This window comes from Lissotriton helveticus, chromosome 4_1, assembly GCF_964261635.1.
Source record: "Lissotriton helveticus chromosome 4_1, aLisHel1.1, whole genome shotgun sequence".
In the NCBI taxonomy this organism is placed as follows: domain Eukaryota; kingdom Metazoa; phylum Chordata; class Amphibia; order Caudata; family Salamandridae; genus Lissotriton; species Lissotriton helveticus.
Window position 1 is genome coordinate 1,314,724,189 of NC_136063.1, and position 22,382 is coordinate 1,314,746,570.

Below are 22,382 nucleotides of genomic sequence, written 5' to 3' on the forward strand. Positions count from 1 at the left end.
GGTATGTGGCAAAGGCCCTCAGTTTCGCTGAACTTATATTCATAAACCAAAAGTGGATGATGTCTCCCAAAACAAGCAGTCACTATGCCATACTCCCCGTTGCTCGCCTGGTACAGTCAACGTGTTTTTAGAGAATCCTCGCCCACTTGCTTATCATGTGGCAGGCTTCATCATTGGACCCTCACCTGGTGAGGTGCTCACCACCAGGTGGGCTCAACCTTGCACCTCAGTTATCCACATTCAGAAGAGCCGGCCTACGGAGCTAGGTTAGGAAATCCCCACTGAGCATTGGTGCATGTGTGACCTTTGATCCCAGCAGCCCCCGCATGTGCTCCCATGAGACTTGGATATGCTCCGTTGACACAATTCTAGAAGTGGATACTCTCCAGTTTTCAACTCACCCTGTATAGAAGGGCTGGGTATCTATCTCTTAATCTTGCATGGAACGCGTGTGGATGCATTACTCCTGCTCAGTTTAGGTTAAGTGTACCAGGGTCCAGGAGATCTTAATGAAATCTGCACATCTTGTGAAGCAGATTAAACATGTCAACCTAGAATAGACCCAATGGCTCAGTAAATGCCTCTTCGTCTCATGTTATGTGTTTAACCATATCACAGGTCCCTCGTATTGAAGAATTGGGTTAGGGTTCCCTGAAGATATTTTTTATGTTTTGTGTCCTAAGATCCCATTAAGAACACAGAGAATATCACAGTGCTCCCTCCCACTGCGAAGTTGAGCTCACCTGGTGGTGAGCACCTCACCCGGCGAGGAACTGGTGATAAAGTATTCCACATAATTAGCATGTGGGTGAGGGTTCCATAAGAAGACACGTACTGTGCCTAGTGAGCGACAAGGAAGCAGGGCAGAGTGACTGTCTGTTTGGGAAGACACCCTCCACTCGCCACACTTTTTTCACACGCTGCTATTTGTGCCCAACAAAACCCTCAAACTCATAGCCAAGAGAACAGCATAGTGTCCCCCCCCAAGAAAAAGTACTATTAAACACAAAAGCGATATCTGTTAATAAACACACTTTCTGAAATACCTACCAGTCAGAGCCTTAGCACATTTGATCAGTAACAGTGGTCAGCATCACTTGGGATTGACATATTACATTATAGGCAGGGCATTATTCTTCACTGGGACCACTTATTACTCTTTAACCACTTTGCAGAGGGGGTAATTCCCCTGCGGTGCGGGGGGGGGGGGGGCGCCGCGGTGCTCATGACGAGTCCAGCTTGTCATGCTGCCCAGTGGAGCTGGGCTCATGACGAGTTGGACTCGTCATGACTCCGCCCACTCCAATAGAACGCCCGCACGGGCGTGAAATTAGCCGCGCGGGGGAGTGGGCGGCCGTTATGACGAGCCCAGCTCGTCATGACCACTGTGCTCGTCATTAGCATGCAAGGGGATAAAGCACTATTGACCAATCCTACTTGCCTAATACACTCGCAATAGACGTTTATTAAGGCGCTGAGAGCAAATCAAAACCCTTCTGCAAAGCACAGCGTTGACTTTCAAGAGGAATTCATGAATGAAAGTGAGAAAATGACAAAAAAAGAAGTAAAGCAGAGTCAGAAGGAATGAAAATAAGAAAACGAAGATCAACACGGCATGAGAGAGACTTGCCGCACGACTCGAGTCAACCCTGGTCATAGCGTGCTTCAGAGTGACCCTTTTACTGGGTGACTGGTTCACCCATCGCGATTCCATGAAAGGCCCTATGAAGACCACTATTCCAAGCAAAAAACAGATTCTACGTCCGAACGCTGGCACATCCCAGAGAAAGCCACAGACCACTAATGGAAGGCAGCCAGCAGCAAGCAAAATAAATAAGGTAAATATTTGATGTCTCTACCAAGTTAAGCCACTTAGCATGGAGTAAAAGAAGTCGACTTCTAATCACACATTTTAACCACATGACTGACTGCTCGGGATTGTGGAGACCAAAGAGTCTCGCGAGGATAAGAATGCCAAGTGGTGCATCAAATGCTTCAATCAATACTCTGGCAGCAATTACGGAGCATGAAAGTTTAATGCAATCCGCACTGACTGCCGTTGGGGAGGAAGAGGGGTTAAAGACGAATCAATGCATCAACAACCCCGACGCAGTGAGCAGAATGTATGGAACACTCCAACATCACTGATAGGGATAATCACTGATTAGAGGAGCATAGCATAGTTTAGATGCTAATAACATGTCTGACATAACACAAGGTAACAGTAATCTCAAAATGTACTAATCGCTGTACAGGGCAGTCTTAACAGCATTATAGGCTCTCGGGCAGAGAAGTGCACTGGGCCATGCCTGCACAACCACTCAAAGGAATACAATTGTTTAACGGACAATTTGTGTTTAATTCTGGTCTATGCTTGTGGGCCCCCCGGGCAACTGTCCATGCGTTAAGAAGGCGCTGTCACAGTAATCTTTTCCGTAACCAACCTGTTCTCAAAAGGTAATTGAGGGGGACCATGCAGGGCTTTACAGGTGGAGCTGAGAAAACAGGAGGATTTTGTGTGTGCTTTATTATATACTGAAGGCCTGCCTGGGAAGCAATGGATCGATATACATTCATAAGCACTGGCAAAGCCTGTAGGTCTGGGTTTAATAGGCTATTGTACAGTGTTAGAAGATTAGAGACTCTCTCCAAAGCAAGCCAGCAGGAGTGGTCAGTGAGGGATACAGGTGTAAAGTAGTCCCTCATGGAGTTAAATGCAAGCACTGGAGTGGAGGCCGAAGGATTCAGCCAAACAGCCACAGAAATAGATGAAAGATGAATACTCCACTAGGCTCTACCAATACGTGATTGGCTGTCTCCAGCGAATGGCTAAAAGAGGCTAGCTGAAGAAAGCCAATAGCTAAAAGGTGAAGGCCCAAAGCCTGGTGTAAGTATATTTTAATAGCAAGTCTGCTTGACAGATGTGCGGTCAAAAGACGAACAGAAAAAGGGAGGCTACAGGACCTATGTTGGGTAACGGGAGGGAACTAGCTGGGATTACAACTGATTGTATATATATCTAAACTGTATAACGGAAACAGGTTACTTTCCATTTCTGAGCCAGGAGCGGTGTGGGGCCTTGTTGGTGACGGGTGAGATGATCCTTCAAGAGGTCAATGTTAAGCCCCTATCTGGCCAGTACGAGTGGACGTGAGAGCGTAACTTGACTTAGTCAATTCCAGTCTGTACAGTGGGGGAAATGCCATAATGTATATATTTATAATATTTGTAGAGCATAAATCACAATTTGATCTCCTTTGCACTTCTTGGCTTTCAGCATTGCGATTTCCGACCTCCCTCCAGTATGTTTTTGCCTAAAGGGATCAGCCGGTAGGATGGGATGCTGAACCTTGCTGCTTTGTGGGTGATACAGGAGGGTTTAACCCCTTGTGCGCGGCCGCGATTCTGCGCCTTTGCGGCACATTCCAATCGTGGGTGCGGTCATGACGGCCGGGAGCCGTCATCAGCACATGAGCACTGTGTGTCATCAGCATGGAAGGGGTTAAACAGGATATGGGCTTGCGGCAGTGGTGGGAGAGTCCACAAATTAACAGGTTGAGCTGAGTCAGCGCGGATCCGAGGGCCTGGCCTGGCCTGGCCTCTAAAGCCCGTGCATGAGCAGAGCCAGGCAAATGTTTGCCATGTAAATCATACAACAAACATCATGTAAAATATCACAATCTCCTCACGACTGGAAAAACATTGTTTGTGGAATATTTGGCATTAATACGCCACAATATTGTACTGCAATAAGAAGGACTTTAAAAGTGATAGATTTTAAACAGAACTTGGAACCATTCCTTCCCCAGCCACCTCCCTGGCGACAGTGGCGTCAGTGAACCAAGATGCAAGACAGTTGTAATGTGTTTGTGGCACAGATTCTTAAAGACAGAGCAACATTAAATCAAACACAATACATTTTTGTACAGATGATTTTCTGAAATTAAATATTTGAAGGAGCTTCCATATGTGATAATGAAGAAAAGGGAAGATTGGTAAAACATTTTTTTTGCTTAAGATCACACAATTTGGTTAAATGGGAAAGTTGCTTTTAATCCAGGTTTTGTGGTTTCACTTTGCAAAAATCAGTCACTACATGGGTCTCTCTTTTTTCACCTTTAAATGTTAATTCTTGTTTTTACCTCTTTGTGCATGAGGGTAGAGGGAGGGCGGAAGGCAGAAGCCACATGAAAGCTCGACTCTTTATGGGCTCGCGGTCCCAACTGGAGGTAAATTGGATTCAGAGCTCAAGTGTTCAGATACTCGCCCACGTCTATCTTGGAAGGACAATTACTGCGAGATACTTCAACGTTCTGGGGCTCTTATTACACGGTTACGAGTTACACCCAGAGCAATAAGCCCAGGTGAAATACTGCATGTTGCAATTCTTGTTGCGTCTGGGTCTGGAACTATTGGATCCAGGAACTTCAGACCTGAAGATTTTGGGTCCAATTGCACCTGGGCTGTCACAGTTGATGCAGGGAGTACTGGCAGCAACATTGCTTGGCCCTACAGCCTCCAGCTATCTAGAGGTATCAGGTAATGCTCTCCAGGAAGGCATAAACGACCCTGCCCCACAGCTTCCCGCCTCATCTGCGCTCACACCGGCACTTCCCACCTGTCTTTGAAATGTGTAACAATGAAACGGGTACCCTTCACATACGTAAATCTTTTTTCTTTTTTTAGCTTTTTTGTTCATTTGAAAAAGCATATTGATGCCTCCACCTCCCCACTCTGGCAACCACACAACATAATTGTGGGCAAGGTGAGTGATATTTCCTTCCACTGCATCGCACAGCCGGTTGACTTGAGTGGTTCAGGCCAAAGTTCGTCTACATCTCGCTTCACACTTCCTGATGCAATGAACGAGACAACAGTGTCTAAACTTGCCTACTATTATCAAGGATTTGGCACAGAGATACCATACCCCAGGCCAACAATTCACCGGGACACCTGTATTTGGAAAACAATTGAGGGTACTTTGGTTCAAGCCAAGGCAGATCCAAAATACTAAAGATTCATCAGAAAAATGCTGCTCAGCTTGAGTTTTGCAGTGGCACCGCCCACTTCTTTTGATTCACGCAAATTTTTTTCTATGAATAAAGCAAGGTTTGTTCTCGAAAATGCATTCTACACCTTAAGTTTCATAGTTAACCACAGACTCTTAGGAGATCAAATAATACTGCCCTCTGATGAAGTGTAATGTGTTATTAGCATGGCTTTAAGCCTCTGGGCCTAGAAGCATAAGTGTTGGTGCAGTAAAGTGCCTTTTACTTAGTAACTGGAAAGAGCCGCCTGGTCTTATATTCACTAAGGAGACACACTGTCGCAATGTCTGTGCACCCGTCTGTCCATTTTGAAAGCAAGAAGGCAGAGAATTGACACCCAATAGCGTCTCCAGACAATGGGCCACAGATAAAACTGGTGAAACCAACTGCAAAGGGCAGATTTTATATATATATATATGAGAGAGAGAGAGAGAGAGAGAGTGAGTGTGTGTGTGTGTAGTTAGATTATATCAATCAATCAATCAGGAGTTTGTATAGCGCGCTACTCAGCTGTGAGGATCACAAGGCACTGGGGGGTGGGGGGGGATAGGAGCAGCTCCAGATCAGTCGAAGAGCCAGGTCTTGAAGACCTTCCTAAACGTGTTCAGGGTCGGGGAGCGTCTGATGTTCACAGGGAGCTTGTTCCAGGTCTTGGCTGCGATGTAGGAGAAAGCTCCTGCCTGTTCTGTTTCTGCGGATGCGGGGGACTTCTGCCAAGGCGAGATCGGCAGAGCGGAGGTTCCTATTGGGTATGTGGAAGGATACTCTTTCGTTGAGGTATTTGGGTCCGATGTTGTTGAGAAAGTTGCACCTGTGGGTGAAAAGTTTGAAAGTGACCCTCTTCTCGAGCCAGTGGAGGTCACGTAGGTGTTGGGTCATGTGCTTGCGATGTGGTTTCCCGAGGACGAGTCTGGCTGCCGCGTTCTGGATGGTTTGGAGTTTGTGTAGAAGGGTCTTGTTGATTCCGGCGTAGAGGGCGTTGCCGTAGTCCAGTCTGCTGGTTATGAGTGCGTGGGTGACAGTCCTTCTACAGTCGGGGGGATCCATTTCAAGGTCTTACAGAGGATGCGCAGGCAGTTGAAGCTGGTGGATGCAACGGCGTTGATCTGGCGGTTCATGGAGAGGGAGGAGTCAAGGATGATGCCGAGGTTCCGAGAGTGGTCTGTAGTGGTGGGTGGGTTCCCGAGGGCGGGGGGCCACCAGGTGTTGTCCCAGGCGGAGGTGCAGGGTCCGAGGATGAGGAACTCGATCTTCTCCGAGTTGAGCTTCAAGCAGCTGTCTTTCACCCAGGCTGCCACGTTCTTCATTCCTTCCTGGAAGTATAGTCTGGTGTTTTTGGGGTTCTTCGTGAGTGAGAGTATGAGCTGGGTGTTGTCAGCGTAAGATACGATGCTGAGCCCGTGCTGTGTAACGATGGCGGCAAGAGAGGACATGTAGATGTTGAAGAGCGTGGGGCTGAGTGATGATCCCTGAGGTACTCCGCAGTCTATTTCCTTGGGTTCGGAGCAGAAGGACGGGAGTCGGATCTTCTGGGTTGTGCCGGAGAGGAAGGATTAGATCCAGTCGAGGGCGGCTCCTTGTATTCCTGCGTCACAAATTCTGGCTGCGGGCGTGCAATGTGAAACAGCGTCGAAAGCCGCAGTGTCCCTGGTCGAGTAGTATGCAGATGTCGTCAGTGGCTGCAAGGAGGGCAGTCTTGGTGCTGTGGTTGCTGCGGAATCCAGACTGGGAGGCGTCTAGGATGGAGTTTTCTTTGATGAAGGTGGTCATTTGGGTGTTTACGAGTCTTACGGTGACTTGGGCCGCAAGGGGAGGAGGGAGATGGGTTGGTAGTTTTTTAGGTCCGTTGGGTCGGCCGTTGGTTTCTTGAGGAGGGGTTTCACCTCCGCCAAATTCCAGTCTTCAGGGCAGATGCGGTATCTGAGGGAGGCATTGATGGTCCGTTGTAGTTCTGGTGCGATGGCGATATATATATATATATATATACATATATATAAAACTACACACACTCACTCTCTCTTTACAACTGCCCTTTGCAGTATATGCAAAACTACACCCACACTCTCTCTCTCTCTATTTACAACTGCCCTTTGCAGTATATGTATAAACTACACGCACTCACACACTCTCTCTCTATTAACAACATCCATTTGCAGTTGGTTTCACCAGCTTTATCTGTGGCCCATTGTCTAGAAAACCAAGATTGAAATCACTCTCACACCCTGTGTGTCTGCATCCTCTGGAGCAGAACGGGTACTTCATGAGAGTTGTAAGTGCTTACTCCATTTCCTTCAGTAGCCCTAAATAGAACTACAATTAATCATGGGGCTAGGATGTCAAATTAATCCCATATCATCTATACATTATTGTTACACTAATTTGGTGATCTATGTAAAGTGCATCGTGTGATTGCAATCCTCCCCCATTGGCTCCTACTGATGATATTCAAGATGCTTTATATTGCGAGCAAGTGCTCTAACTCCATGAAGTCCTTCAAATCGATTCTAGCAACCCCTCATAAGATTGAATTTCGGACAACAGTAAACATGATTCCCCCTCACACTTTGTATCACAAATATATAGATATATACAGAATAACTGTAGAATGTACATTTTTTGTACTTGATGGAGCAAGGATTCGCACGTAAAACACATTGCTTGCAGTCATGAACCTCAAATAACATTAATTAACTAATCAATATGTTTGTCTTATTAATTAGCCCTTTTTCTACACTTATGGGGTGTCCGAGTGAAGCTTGACTATGTGTTTACTAATCCTAATACGCTTGCAACCTAAAATGGCTGCTGCTAGGCGGGAAATTCTACTGCGCATGCGTCGGTCATACCCATGTGACGTGACGTACTCGCAGTTCTGGTGGGAATCTGTTGCATCTGCGCATTAGAGCTAAAATGGCTGCTTTGTGTTCAAACATGCGAGAAGCTTGCAGTGCTGTTTTTGCTATGCTGTTCGTTCTGCATTAACTCTAACGCTATAGTTTATTATAAAGTAATGGGAATAGTGTAGAGATTCATGATATACAGTGTATTCATTTTTTCTGTGTTCTAAAATTGTTTATTTTCTATTTTATGGTACATTAGGAAATATGGCCTGCTATCCCTTGCTGCACTCCATCTTGTGTGAAACTGAGTCTGCGCGAGATCTGCGAGTCTCTACCGCAGTGACCTTTGAAACCTTGCCAGATGGTTATTCCAGCCAAGATGTGCATGGGAAGACGAACTCTCACCTAGCCAAAAGACTGAACCGTGCTGAAGTTTCAACATTGTATACAATGTTAAAGTCACCAATGTTATGTGTAAAGCATATGTCATGGGAACCCGAAATTCGATGGGCGTGTATAAAAATTCTAATAAGGGGCTTGAGAAGGCTCAAATCCTAGGTGGTGTGATGACCTGTCCTCTCTTTTGTCCAATCGAAATTGGGGATCCTTACACTTGCAACATTGGGGGGTGGTACATTGACCTGGAAAACAGTATAACTAGCCTAGGTTTAGCTAGAGAAATTGTCCGACTTGCCCGAATTGCTGACCTGTCACAGACCCAACGCACTCAATAGTTGATCGAGAACAGAGGTGCTGCGGAGCACTCTGTCAGATAAATTCACAGACCCAATCGGGGTTTTGGGGACCTTAAGCACTTTGCTGGGGAATTCAATAACCCAACCACGGTTCTGACTGATAGCTGCAGAGAGGGTGTAGCGCAGGCGTTGCAACTGAATTGCGGGTGCTGGTCTCAACTTTGGTTCTCCGGTTCTGATCCAAATCTGGTTTTCCTGTCCTGGTTTCCATACGGCACCTGCTGGCCTACTGGCAACCGCTTTCCTTGGGGTTTCTTCTGTCCTTAACTGACAGGGTTGGTCTCCACACCGTTCTAGGTAAATATAAATCTGTGAGGGAAACACACTTGCATCCTTTATCTTTATCCTTTCCTGAAATCTTGCTAAAGTTATAATTGCATATGTTCCTTTCTTTACCCTTCCCTTGTGACAAAGTACTGAAGTCGTAAAGAGCCTTTATTAGCATGTTCCATTTTTTCCCCTACCTGTGGTTGGATATTAAAGTACTGTCTCTGAATAAATAGATGTTCCTTTTCTTTACCCTCCCTTTACTGAAACTAAAAAGGTCATTCTGAATTATTAGTGTGCTACATGGTGAACTCAGTTTCGTCATTATAGTTTCATGTTCCCTCTTCTTACCTATCCTGTAGGAAACTGTAAACTTTGACATTTTAGCATGTCCCTTATTTTCCCCGTCCTTTAGAAAATACCATTCTCCAGTCAGATTTCTGATTATTCAGTATGCTCCTTTTCCTTACCTTCCCTTTAGACTTTTAAATGGTTGGCATCATATATCTCTTACATGGTTATACGCTTTTCATGATTTTGGTTATCGATAGTTTACTTGCTGTAAACCTTATGATTTCAAGTCTTGAAGAAGAATAGATAAAGGTTTTCAAAACTTCCTGAGTTTGTGGTTATTACATGAGTGCAAATGTTATAAATATTATTGTATTATTGACTGCTTATCTTTTCAGCTAGCTCCCTGATCCATTGTGGTCATAGGTACCAGTCACAAGGATTGGTAAGTCAAGGGTATAGGAAACAGTTAGGAATTAATAAATTGCTGGTAGTAGAGTGTAGGTTACCCGATTAAATAAATATGGAAAATTAAATTTATGGGCCCAAGTGTGCATATGGTAAAATTATAGTCGGGTGACCTGCGCGCTCTATTATACTCAATAACCAGATTCAGCTCTCTCCATTTATAACATACTTGTGGACACTTAAGTACAATGTCTGACTAAATACATGAGCTCAAAACTCAGAATAAAGTGCAGAGTGCAATCTTGTTCACGCTAAAGTGCCATGTGCAGAACTATCTTTGACTATCAGTATATGACTTGTCAACCCATCTTCTGAGAAAGTGCCTTGTGCTTCTTTCAAGTATTCTATATATAGAGGACAAGTGCCCCAAAGTGCAATGTGTTTGTTGTCCGTCCTTTTCACCCCTTCTCAAACTTCTTTTTCACATTATAAAGTGCCATGTACTCAAAACTAAAACTTAGGGGCCGATTAGGATGGCGGACGGACTTGCGTCCGTCCGCCATCCCAGAGGTGGAGGGACCGTCCGCATGGGCTGCGGTGGTCCCTCCGTGCAAATTAGGATGTGACCGCCACCCTGGCGGTCACATCCTGGATATTTACCATTGCGGCGGGTGCTGCTTCAAGCAGCACCCGCCGCAATGTTAAAAAGTGCATGTTTAACATTTACATGCACAAAGCAGCAGGCACCGCGCGGTGCCTTGCCGCTTTGTGCATGTAAATGCTGGGGGGTACCATAGGTACCCCCCATGTGCACCCCCCACCCGCCTACATCCTGGGGGCCCGCAACGGGCCCCCAAAATCAAAAGTACACATGCTTTTCCATGGCGGAAAAACCGCCGCGGAAAAGCATGTTTACAAATGTTTCCTAATTTGGCTGGCGGTGTCTGATAGACACTGCCAGCCAAATGAGAGCTTTTCCGCCGCGGTTGTAATCCGACCGCGGCGGAAAAGCAGCGGACAGAAACCAAGACCCACCAGCCATCGTAATGCGGCGGTGGGTCTTTGGTGACTACGCAGAGGATTTTCCGCCTCCTCCGGGCCGGAGGTGGCTTCCGCCGGCCCGGAGGAGGCGGAAAATCCTCCATCCTAATCGGCCCCTTAATCTCCATCATATTACAAATTCTTCTACAGATTGGCTTGCAGTCTCGGTTCAATATATATGGTTATTCAACTATAAATGTACATGTAGGTCCTCTTCAATATTGAGGCCTTAGGGGCCTTTGTGTTAAATCTTAGAATATGCTTCGATTTCAACTGTCTCAGGCACCGTTCCCTATTACCTCCCATACTGCGGACTGGTACCTAGTCTATCGCAAAATACTGCAGATTCTCCAAGTTGCTGTCATGTGCTTGCTCAAAGTGTCTTGCACTGGGTAGGAGAAATCCTTTTTGACAATCACGCTATGTTGCAATACTCTCAAGTGGACACTTAAAATGGTGCTACCGATATACATCTTGTGGCATGTGCACCTTAAAACATATACAACATCCCTCTTTGAATTTATGTGTGTATAGAGATAAATACACACATTCATAGTTCTATTTAAACAAACATGTAAGCTTGGGTATTGCTTCAAACAAATAATAGCTGCTTTAAAGGGAAAGGTAGTTGGCCATAATAATGTGTGTGAAAGGTGTAGTGCCTGTGTTTCCCTCCAAGTATGAGGTGCCTATCCACACACAGCTGCCGTGGTGGGCCCCAAGGGGAGGGTGCTTGTTTGGGGCAGATGACAAATGCAATTGAGCAACAAAACCCATCTGGATTCCTCCTACAGACACCAGTCTCCACACCATCAGGTCCTCTACAAGCAGAGTGCTTTATCCAATCCATTTCCCTCGTCAAAAAAGTGCACATGCAGCTTACAATAACAGGGCTTTGACAGTGACTGGCGGGGGAAAAGCTGCGTGGTTTCCTTTCAGCTCAACAGCTTTGATTCAGCACATATTGAGAAACAGCTGCTGTTGCTTGGACAAAGTGCAAAACTGGCACTGCAGTTAGGACAGCCTGGGCGGAACTGCTATGCCTCAGTCTCACAGATCTTTATTCGGAATACATAAATCACAAAAGCATCAGCCATACCACAGATTAAAATTTCATCGCGCCTTTAAAACATCAATCAATAAACTGCTATGCATTTTTATGAACTACAGGGGTAACCTACAAAAGCAGATCCAGTAAGTGCTTATTAATGGACATTAGCTTCAGATTTCAATAAAAAAGTTTTAGATAAAGCACTGGCTAAGCCAATAGGTCTGAGTTTAATGTGCTGACACAATGCGACTTAATTAAACCAAGAAAAGAAATGATAGACCAACATTATTGAAGGCTTTCTTGCTTTTCATAAAGTTCTCTTTATGATTCTATTTTAAATAAAGGTTGGATGTCTCACACATTTCAGTGACACAAAAAGGGAAGGGCTATAGTGAATGCTCCACTGCCAACCGATCTATTTCAATGTAGAAACAAAAAAAGGGGAAGATACCGAAAGCAAGGGAGTCATCAATAGAACAGTTGCTCGTTTCTATCAAATGAAAACTAAATACTCCGCCTTGGCGAGCCTAAGAGGAAGTCTCCAGGAGAGAAGGGTCAGTGGGGAAGGACGAAACCAGACATGTGTAGAGGAAGAGGTGAGGTCGGGAGAGATCAAAGAGGAGGAACAGAGCAAGACACATGGGAGGGAGTCAGCAGAAAAGGACAGAGTGGGCAGAAGTTGTAAAGCAGGTCAATGAAAGATGAGACCCAAGATGCACCCAAATAGCCAATATCGTTAGGTGAGAGTTGACTACCCCACTGCGCTGCACTTCGACATGATTGACAATATCTCAACCAATGGCTGAAAAAGCTGGTTTAAGAAAGCCAGTGGTTGAAAGGGCGGACCCCAAGTCTGCTTTACGAATATTGTAAGTAATAGGTCTACTTATTTGACTGCCATGGTGTCAATTCCAGGCCCACAAAAGTACAATGGAATTTTATTGAGTCAATGATCCTTTAATGTAACTTTCTGTGATCGCGACAACTCTTCGTTTCTGGTGAACCAGCAGACCTGTTTTAAAGCCTCTTTGTCAGCAATCACCACATACCCAATCCCACCCGGAAAGCACCATAATACTGCACAATTCAGTACCACAAGATGAGACCTTTCACCACAGGCATCCCACCAACAGAGCACAGCACAATAAAAAAACATAACCTCAACACAGACTCATTTAACCTTTTTTCACACATGATCTAAAATGACAATGTGATGTCAAAACACTTCAATTATTCACTTTGGAACAGAAGAAAAGCTCAGCCTCCTTAATCATTAGCAAATATATCTTAGAATATGTTTTATTTTTAGTTGTTTAAAACATTTTTGAACGAGAAATTATTGTTCAGAAGAACGCCATACTTTACCATCCCGTAACATGATGCACCAGAAGATCATGTTCTTTGCGTTCCTTTCCATAGCATGTCTTTATCACATACCTATTCGGCAGCAGTAATTCAGATACTGCACACATAACCAGTGCTTAATTTGGGCCAGTGTTTGCCAGTGGTGGGCATCAGCACTTTTTTTGTAGGACGATCACTTATTTCCGCCCCCTATCAGATATTAACCGATCGCAAGAGAAGGAAAAACACAGATCTGAAAAATGGAGGAAGAAAAAGATGGCCAAACCGTCACAACTGAGAGGTGGAACCTGCAAGCGTGAGAAAAAGGGTCAGGGAGTGTCTGGTAGTGGATTAAAGACTACAAGCCTTGACATACGGCGAGCCAGCGTTTAAATACACCAGCCGCCAGCTTCTGAGTGGAGCTTCGGACACCAGCACTCTTTCTTTTACAAATTAAGCACTGTCAGACATTAGATCATGCAATGATTGGGTAAAAAGCACAAGTAACCAACAATGTCTACCAAAAACATGGATCGCGCCGAACAGAGAGGATGCAAATACGAACACTTGCCTCTCAAAACACAAACTTGCAGGAGACATTCTTGTTTTACAGCAGTGTTTTGGAAAATCACCCTCATTTCTGACTTCTAATCAAAATAGTGGCGCCAGAAATAAAACTGAAAATGTTGACATGTGGCCTGCTTTGTTTCCTGACACGATCGAAATAACAAAGCCTACAATGCGTGCTTTTGATCCTTTGTGTAATGGATTCAATATTTACCTATGGGTATTTATTCACTTTTTATTACAGAGTAATGACATATCTTCCAGACACTTCTGTACTCAGGGCTACGCCTGGTTGGTTCACCAGAAAGTTAGATAATTCGGTGTGTTAGGTTTTGAGTTTCATGTCAAGCTCTGTAGTAGGCTCCTTTGGTAAGGAATGGGGCCGCACAGCTTGTAGTAAAACCCAGTTAGGTTTTCTGGGTGTGCACACTATATATCCAAAAAGGAAATTTAAATATACACGATTTCCCTGGAGACTGTTTCCATGTTTGCTGGTCATTCACAAAACCTGACTGCATTTCACTTGTTGGTGGTTAGGGGAGACCAGTCCTAGTAAAAAAAACGAAAAAAAAAACACCTAAGTGTGGAGATCGTGAGGGAGGGAAGGAGAGTTAGCAAGGAAAAGATGGCGGCTCCTCCATATCTTAGGCAATTGAAGGACAGTCCGAATGTGAGGCAGATTAATTCAAAATCACCCATACATCGGGTACTTGAGTAAGTGTGTGAGCTTTATAGGTAGGAGGTGTAGTTTCTTTTTGCAATAATCTAATCACCCCTTGGGAAAGGCTCTAAACAATTTCACTCAAAGTTTGTCTTTGAGGGACTGCAGATTTTTTCAGAGCAAGGAGGGTTGACAATTGGTGTTTTGACTACTTCCATGATTGGGTACACTACAGTCGGGTCTGGATCGAAAATGAAACCCATATACAATTTTAACTGGGAATAGAACTGGTCCGAGGGTTGAAGGATAGCCACCACATAAATGTTACTCTATTCAATACCAAGATCTCTGCGGTAGCACCCTTTCAGCAGAGGTAAATCTTCCTTGTCTAGAACTATATAATGGAAATTCAGTAATATGTTTACCTGTCAACACTGCACATTAAGAAAGGACAGACGCCTGATGTATGGGGCGGGGGGCAATTAGAAATCTTTGGGCTTCTGAAAGGACCTCCAGTGAGAATGTGACTACCTGTATCTTTTAACACATTTCTTGTTCACATGACAAATCTCTGCACTATGTTTTGAAAAACGTTCAGAATGAAATATGATACTCTGGTGGCAAACAGTTAAATCACTTTCTAAAATGCTGATTTGTGGTGTTATACGTCTGGCGCAATCATCTCTGAAATGATGTGGGTAATAGCAGCAGTTCCGCATTGAGCTGAAGAGTATTTTACCTTCTTCAACTAGAACAAAAAAGGTGCTTATTTGATTCTCTAAACAGAAACATTCCCAGCCAAAAAAGATGCCTCGGAGATGAAAATCTTCATTCAATGAAGATGCTGTTAAAGCTGTATGTGAATTTGTAGACAAACAATTCTGGTGATAGAGAGTCTAATAATCCTTTCCCACCAACCCATTTCCAGGTGCTTTTCACCAAGAAGAACATTCTGTGGAAAACGTGTAATATTTTACTTCGCATAAGCTGCAGTCATTTTGCCTGTGGTGTCCATTTAAGTTTCCTTCGTAATTTTTTTAGTCTTTTTCTGCCTGTGCTATCTATTTTAGTTGACTTCCTGACTCAGCTAAAAGCAATGTACGTGCTAAGAGTTGTAGCCAGGCGCGGCTGGTCCCACCCCCTTTTTCCCCGTAGGAACAGTGTCTGTCAGGCTGAACAAAAGCCAGCCTGACAAGACACTGTTCACTTTCAATTTAAGCAGCCAGGAGACACACATGCACATTTAGCGCTGGCTCCTGCCTGCCTGAAATGAACTTTGCTGGGCTGATAAAAGTCACAGCTCCGTTGGGCGTGACTTTCTCAGCTCAGCAAAGGTTACTGAGGCCCTCCCCTCAGTGACGAGGGATAGCGTCACTGATTGCCTCGCACCTGGGCGCTCCAGTTTTAAGCCCTGAAGCAACCAGGGTCGAGTGTCAATCAGTGACACTTCATCACAGAGTGGGGTGGGGTCAGTAGTCTCCCTGACCCCATCCCACTCTGTGATGACGATAGGACTGCTGCCTTCCCGTCGGCCAATGAGGGAAGGCAGCAGTCCCAAGCCTCCTGGAACCTCCGAGGCCGAGCAGAGCTGGCTGAAGGTAAGTGTGATTAATTTTCTTTTTACATTGTTTGGTGCGTGCGTGCATGTATGAATGTTTGGGAAAGAGTGTTGTGAATTAATGTGTTTGTGTGTGTGTGTGCGCGCCTGGTTGTGAGCGTTATGTGTATGTGAGCGTGTGTGTGTGTCCCGTCTGCCCTCTTCCCCCCAAAACTTACCGTCCGCCACTGGTTGTAGCTGCCAGTACATCTGTTAACTGTCAATCATTTACTGCTGCCATAAGCGCTCCTGCTCCCCCTCCCACTTTGCTGACCATGTATTTTCTATCTGCCCTTCTTTGCTGATAACTAGTCCTAAACCTTGATCTTCCTATTTCTGTTCACATGCTTACACTGCACAAAACCTGTATTTAAAGGGCACTGGTTTGTGAAGCCAGTGTAGTACCTCCTCCGGCACTTGAGAGTGCTGTGTGGACGTGGTCCCACTCATGAGTGATTAATAAACTTGTTATTTATTCCTACTCCAGTGCTGATCTCTACTTTGTTGTTTTTTGAACCTGTGGACAAAAGGGTGACCCTGACCACTGTACCCCTAAAAAGGTATATTTCCACAATTAAGTAGAATCACAAACCTAATCGTATAAAAATCCTTCCTGGTAAAAAATACTTTTTACCTAGTTTGCTTTTGTCAGATGTATTTCTGGCTGCTATTTTTATGTTACATTGGGCGGGAGCCCCTGCCCTGATCCCTCTCCCTTCTTTTCCCAGCGGCACTCTCTCAACTACCTTTCCTCTTTTCACTCTGTTCTGCCTACTTTCCCTGGGTTCTTAATTATTTACAGCTCCTGCTTCACCAATAGCTGCTTGCTCCCCATGTCCCCTGGTCAGTGCACGGCTATGTCCTACCATCCTTCTGTTTTAATTTACTCATTCTTTTCTTTTTGGTTGACTCCACATTCTCCATATAACCTGAAACAAGTGCTCATTTTCATCCAGGAAAGATGGAAATCAACAAATCCATTTTGCTTTTAGCCTAAAGTTATTTTTTTCTTAATTAACTGTTCTTACTATTCCTGAAATATGAGCAACATTAATAAGATCTGTGTGTTTGCATTTACATGACATAGTTGCAATTAAACCTCTACAGTTTCAACTCCCACCTCTCTCCATGGGGAATAAAAGAATAACTTTGATCCCTCTTTCCCCCTTCACCAATTTGGACCAAACACAAGAAACACAGTTCCTGCTTCCTTGCTGATAATGCAAACTTTTGGTGCAAACTGGCCAAATGGTTCAAAAGTTAAAAGGGGAGGGGGAGACAAACCATGTCATGGTCTAGCTAAAATGGATTTTCCAGCTTCTTAATTTTATTGGAACAACTGTCTTTCTGTCATTTACTGCTTTTTTCTTGGTTTTGTGACTTTTCATCTCCTTCCCACCATACACTGTTTCTAATATCAAACATCTTTTAACACAGATTATCCCTTTACATATTATAAAATACCATGGATGAAACTTGACTGTGAATGTGGAAGCAAAAGTTGAGGACTGTGCAATGACAGCTAAGATGAAGGCATTAGCGGAACTCTCATGCTCACCATCACTTAGTGACGGAGCTAAAGGGGGAAGGGGTGCCACTGCCAGGGGAGTAACAAAGGCCACCGCAACACCTGCGGTGCGGGGGGCACCCAAGCTTCCCTATACTGGAGGGGCCCCCTCAGCCCCTACTGATGTGAGTGTGAGGGGTCCAGTCAGCAAATCTTACAGGGGAGCCCCCTAATGTTTTGTTACGCCACTGACCAATGTCCCTCCTGGCTTGCTCTTTGCTCACAGAGCGTCCCCTTCTGAAGAGGGCACAAAACACATTACTGCCTGCCTATATGAAATGTATGTAAATAATCTTACTAGTGATGTCTCTTATGCTGCATGCTGTGTTGTAGCGGTCTAGCTGCGGGAAACATGGTAGGCGCTCAGCTGTTATTGTGGCCATCAGAGTGAGGTGCACCACTGCCCTCTGGCTGTATCTGACCTGCCTCAGGTGTCGCAAGCAGCACTAGATGACCCCAAGACCAGGCCATTGCGTTGGAGCTACTGCCAGCATGCGGCCTGCTCGAGGTGAGCTGGAGACTCGAGCTCTTGTGTCAGTGCCATATCATCTATGACAGGGTGACCATCTCACCACACATGGCCGCAGGTGAAATAAGACACTCTACACTAAATGAACTGGCCAGCTGCATAGTGGAGAGCTGCTAACGTCGAATGCGCTAGTTCACTGAAACTCCAAGTAAGACTGAGCAATGCTTGGTGAAAAACGAAAACACTTTCATTCTAGTGAACTTCCTGCTTTTCTTTTGGGTAGACAATATTGGTAAGCATAAGTAATCTGCTGCCACAGGAGTTTTAATTCCTGATTTTAGAGAAAATTGTAAATGGTGCAAGAGATAGGAATGTTCAACTTAAAAACTTAGGTCCCTGCAAAGGCATCAGCTCAGATTATGAAACCTGATGTAAAACATATTGTTAGTAGACTGTCACCCTGTTATGTGATAAACCTAGGGTCAGGTCACAGATTTCGTGACAGCAGTTCCTCAGTTTCACCAGTCCCATAATAGACTTACCAGCCAGCTTTACTGCTGACCTCACCCTCCCACAGCCCCAGTGTGCGGACCAAATCTCATAATGCAACAAACAGTCTCACAATCCACAGGAAGGTGGAGATATATCATAATGCAACAAACAGCCCCATAATCCACAGGACGGCAAAGATATATCATAATGCAACAGTCTCACATTCCAGAGGAAGGTGGAGATATTACATAACGCCATAAACAACCCCACAATACACATGAAGGCGGAGAAATATCATAATGGCAAAAACAGTCTCACAATGCACAGGAAGGCGGAGATATATGTCATAATGCAAGAAACAGTCCCATAATCCACAGGAAGACGGAGATATATCATAATGCAACAAACAGTCCCATAAACCACAAGAAGGCGGAAATTATCATAATGTAACACACAGTTCCATAATCCACAGGATGGCGGAGATATATCATAATGCAACAAACAGTCTCATAATCCACAAGAAGGCGGTAATATATCATATTGCAACAAACAGTCTCATAATCCACAAGAAGGCGGTGATATATCATAATGCAACAAACAGCCCCATAATCCACAGGAAGGCAGAGAATATCATGCAACAAACAATCCCATAAACCAGATGAAGGCGGAAATTATCGTAATGCAATAAACAGTCCCATAATCCACAGGAAAGTAGAGACCGCGCATTTAAAGTTATGGTTAGCTCAGTTTCCATTAAAAGGGCATTTTTTAATGTTTTTTGTAGCTCTTTTTACAGGTGGAAATTAGAGCTACCAGTGAGAGAAAGAGCGAGCATGTTAATGAGAGCGGAAGAGTTTGTGTACTTGTGACTAAGCAGCTGAAAGGACAATAATTTGTAATAGGAACTGTAAATGTATTTTTCTCTGTGCGGATAGGTACTGGCGTTTTGATTGTCTGGAGTTGCTATTATAAGCTAGAACCTACTCCTCATATGCAAAGGGTGTACTTTGGGCAAGGTATTCTACTCTTGCACATCTTTTTTCCCACAGCACTTGGAACTCATCTGGGCATAATCATTATAGGAGCACTTTCTATAATGTACTCCACCACAGGCCTCGCCGCACTCCACAGCTCCTGCAGGGCTCAGGGGTGGAGTGAGTGTGATAGGAGAAAGGATGAAGTGGGGTGGTGGTAGAGCGCGTAAAGGGAGAAGCGGCTTCCTCTTCCCTCAGCGGCTCTTAGCGGGAGTCACTGATGGGGGAGGAGAACCCACATCTTCCTCTGGGCTCTCTGACATCGCGGGTACCACGCAGACTCAACTTTGGAAAACTCATCAGCCCTGTATCGCCATCCCACGAGAGACACTGCCCCAAAAATTTGGCAGAGCAAGAGGCAGGGACATAGCCAGGGCGAGACCCCTCTCCGCATCCGCCACCCTTGAAGTTCTGCCATTTTTTTTCTCATGCAAACGATTGCTGAAGGTGAGTATGCTGGTACAATGCCACAGCATTCACTGCAATTGACAGTAGAAGCCATGCAAGGAGGGGAAGATAGGCCGCCAGGAATCACGGGGGGGCAGAGTAGAGGGTGAGTTAACACCACATGAGGTTATAGGGAAACCAATATGTTCTTAAAATAGCCCGCTTTAGGCAGGATGTTGCAATAGCTTTGTATTCCACTGCAGAGGCTTTACCAGCTTTGAAAGGCAGCACAACCTTGTTATTGTCTTCCGTCGTGGGCCAATAATGCTGGGACGGGCCAATAATGTTGGGACGGGCCAATAATGCTGGGACGGGCCAATAATGCTGTGCCCTTGAACCAGGGCCTGTTTATTTTCAGGCTGAGTATGTGTGAACAGATGGGGAAGAAAACAGCAACATGAAAGACAAGGAGGTTTTTGTTAACTTAAATCGTATTTACCCCTCATAGACAGACACATCCTGTTACTTGGGACCCACAATTACAACAATATTGTGCTTCTGTGCTTGCTTGCTCCCTCTGTCGATGGCAAATGTTTTATTTCTAGATGTAGCAAAAACAAATGATTCAAAAGCTCTGGCGAAAGGGACATCCAATGCCCTCTGCGAGCTCTCGCTGTGCATGGAGATGTTTCCCAGAAGCAGATCTACCGTGTGATTTACCAGACAGGCCAGATAATGAACCCATGTGGAAGCAGTGACACGTGTTGTTGGCCATGATCTCGCGCTGCTAAAAGCGCGTGGCATCGCAAAATGGTTTCTGATGTTGCTGACCGACAATCATATGGGTCAGAGCATAAAAATGAGCAACCTGGTGCCCTCCTGAAGCAAGCAGGAGCTCCACTGTTGGAAGCAAAAACAGACCTCCGCTTGTTCTGATCTGCTGCAGCCACATAAAACTGCAAATCGTTTTATTTGTTATAATGTATTTCATTACATATGCATACGTAACTATTTGCTTGCAAGAGCATTTAAAGGGGAACACAGAGTATTATTTAAACGGCGAGCAACTGAATCAGCTAATATAACCATGTGCTATTGCACGCTACTCGGCGCACCGGAGGGTAGAACATTAGATTATAAACATGGAAAAACAGAAAAACATGTAATGAAACACTGGACCAAACAGGGAGTCAAATACTGCCTCTCAGACAAGCCCTGATGTTAAGTGAAGCTCTCTACCAACACCACTGCTCTAATGATCCGTCCTTTGACAAGGTGAATAGAGCCCATCTACAATATCTTTGCACACTTGCACAGTCTACTCAGAACATAGGAGTAACCACAAAGGGGTGCACTAGGAATGCACTGCATATATTATATATATATATATATATATATATATATACATATATGTACACATATATATATATACAACAAAAAGTTGTTCTTGTTATCTTACACACAACAAGCTGCAGCCCATTTCATTTCTTCAGTGAAGTTTTATTCGGCACAATCATTATATGACCAAGACCCTGAACGTGGTCGAAACGCGTCGTCTTTTCTGCCAGGAATAAACTTACCTGCTGCATCTATCGTGTGGGCTCGCCTGATTTCCTTTTCTCTGGCTCTCTGCTCAGAAATATATATCTATATCTATATATATATATATATATATATAAAACTGCCATATGGAACATACCACAGCATGGGCGAGCAAGCCTTTAATTTATAACAGAGGTATATATATATATATATATATATATATATATATATATATATATATGAATATATGTGTTTGTGTGTGTGTGTGTGTGTGTGTGTATATATATATATATATATATATATATATGTGTGTGTGTATATGTATAAGTGTATATATAAGTGTAAATATATGTGTGTGTGCGTGTGTGTGTCTATCGACTACTGGCGGCCAGTTAAACTTTGAATTTGACAAGTTCAGCGGTCACTCACACAGCAGTGCTCCCCCTTGGTTCCTGGTCTTCAAAGGGCAAGCAGCTTTAAACAATGCTAGAAAACTAGCCATTAATTACCTTTAATTTCCTTTGGCTCTTAAATGTAATTAGCGCGGATACAGACATCTATTCGGAAATTGAATTCAAGGTAGCAAAGAATTCCCAGGGAAGGCATTTTCGCAATTAATCAATTACAATTTGATAAGGGTCTTTCTTCCTCGTACCTTACAGGGGCGCCTCTGCTCTGAGCCGGCTTGAGCATAATTGTCACGGTGCTGTCGGTCTGATTCAAAGGCGTCTCGAGTTCGTATGTTGGCATCAATGGAGCTGCAGAAAGAGACCATGGAACAAAACCTTGAAGCTTGTGCATGGTACTGGAAGGGACATTATCAAGACAATGAACATCATGAAGGACAAACCTTTCAGTCAAAGCATCAAAGGACAATTCGACAGGTACGATTTTTTCTAATAATTTATAAGAACCACAAAGGTAACTTGGCCAAGCATGGGGGCCTTACTTTTCTTACATCTTAAAGTTCTGTCAAATTAATGAGTACACCATCACAAGTGACTTTGCAGGTTCTGCGACC

The 22,382-nt window shown here is 44.4% G+C and overlaps 1 protein-coding gene across 18 annotated transcripts in view; it reads right to left on the reverse strand.

The window, feature by feature from the left end:
- Positions 1 to 22,382, reverse strand: part of PTPRM (protein tyrosine phosphatase receptor type M) — a 1,498,021-nt gene that overhangs the window by 673,579 nt on the left and 802,060 nt on the right. For all 18 annotated transcript variants that reach the window (XM_078687901.1, XM_078687900.1, XM_078687899.1 and 15 more), the window contains exon 11: positions 22,017 to 22,119. In XM_078687901.1, coding sequence (XP_078544027.1) covers positions 22,017 to 22,119 — 103 coding nt within the window. The remainder of the gene's footprint in view (positions 1 to 22,016; positions 22,120 to 22,382) is intronic.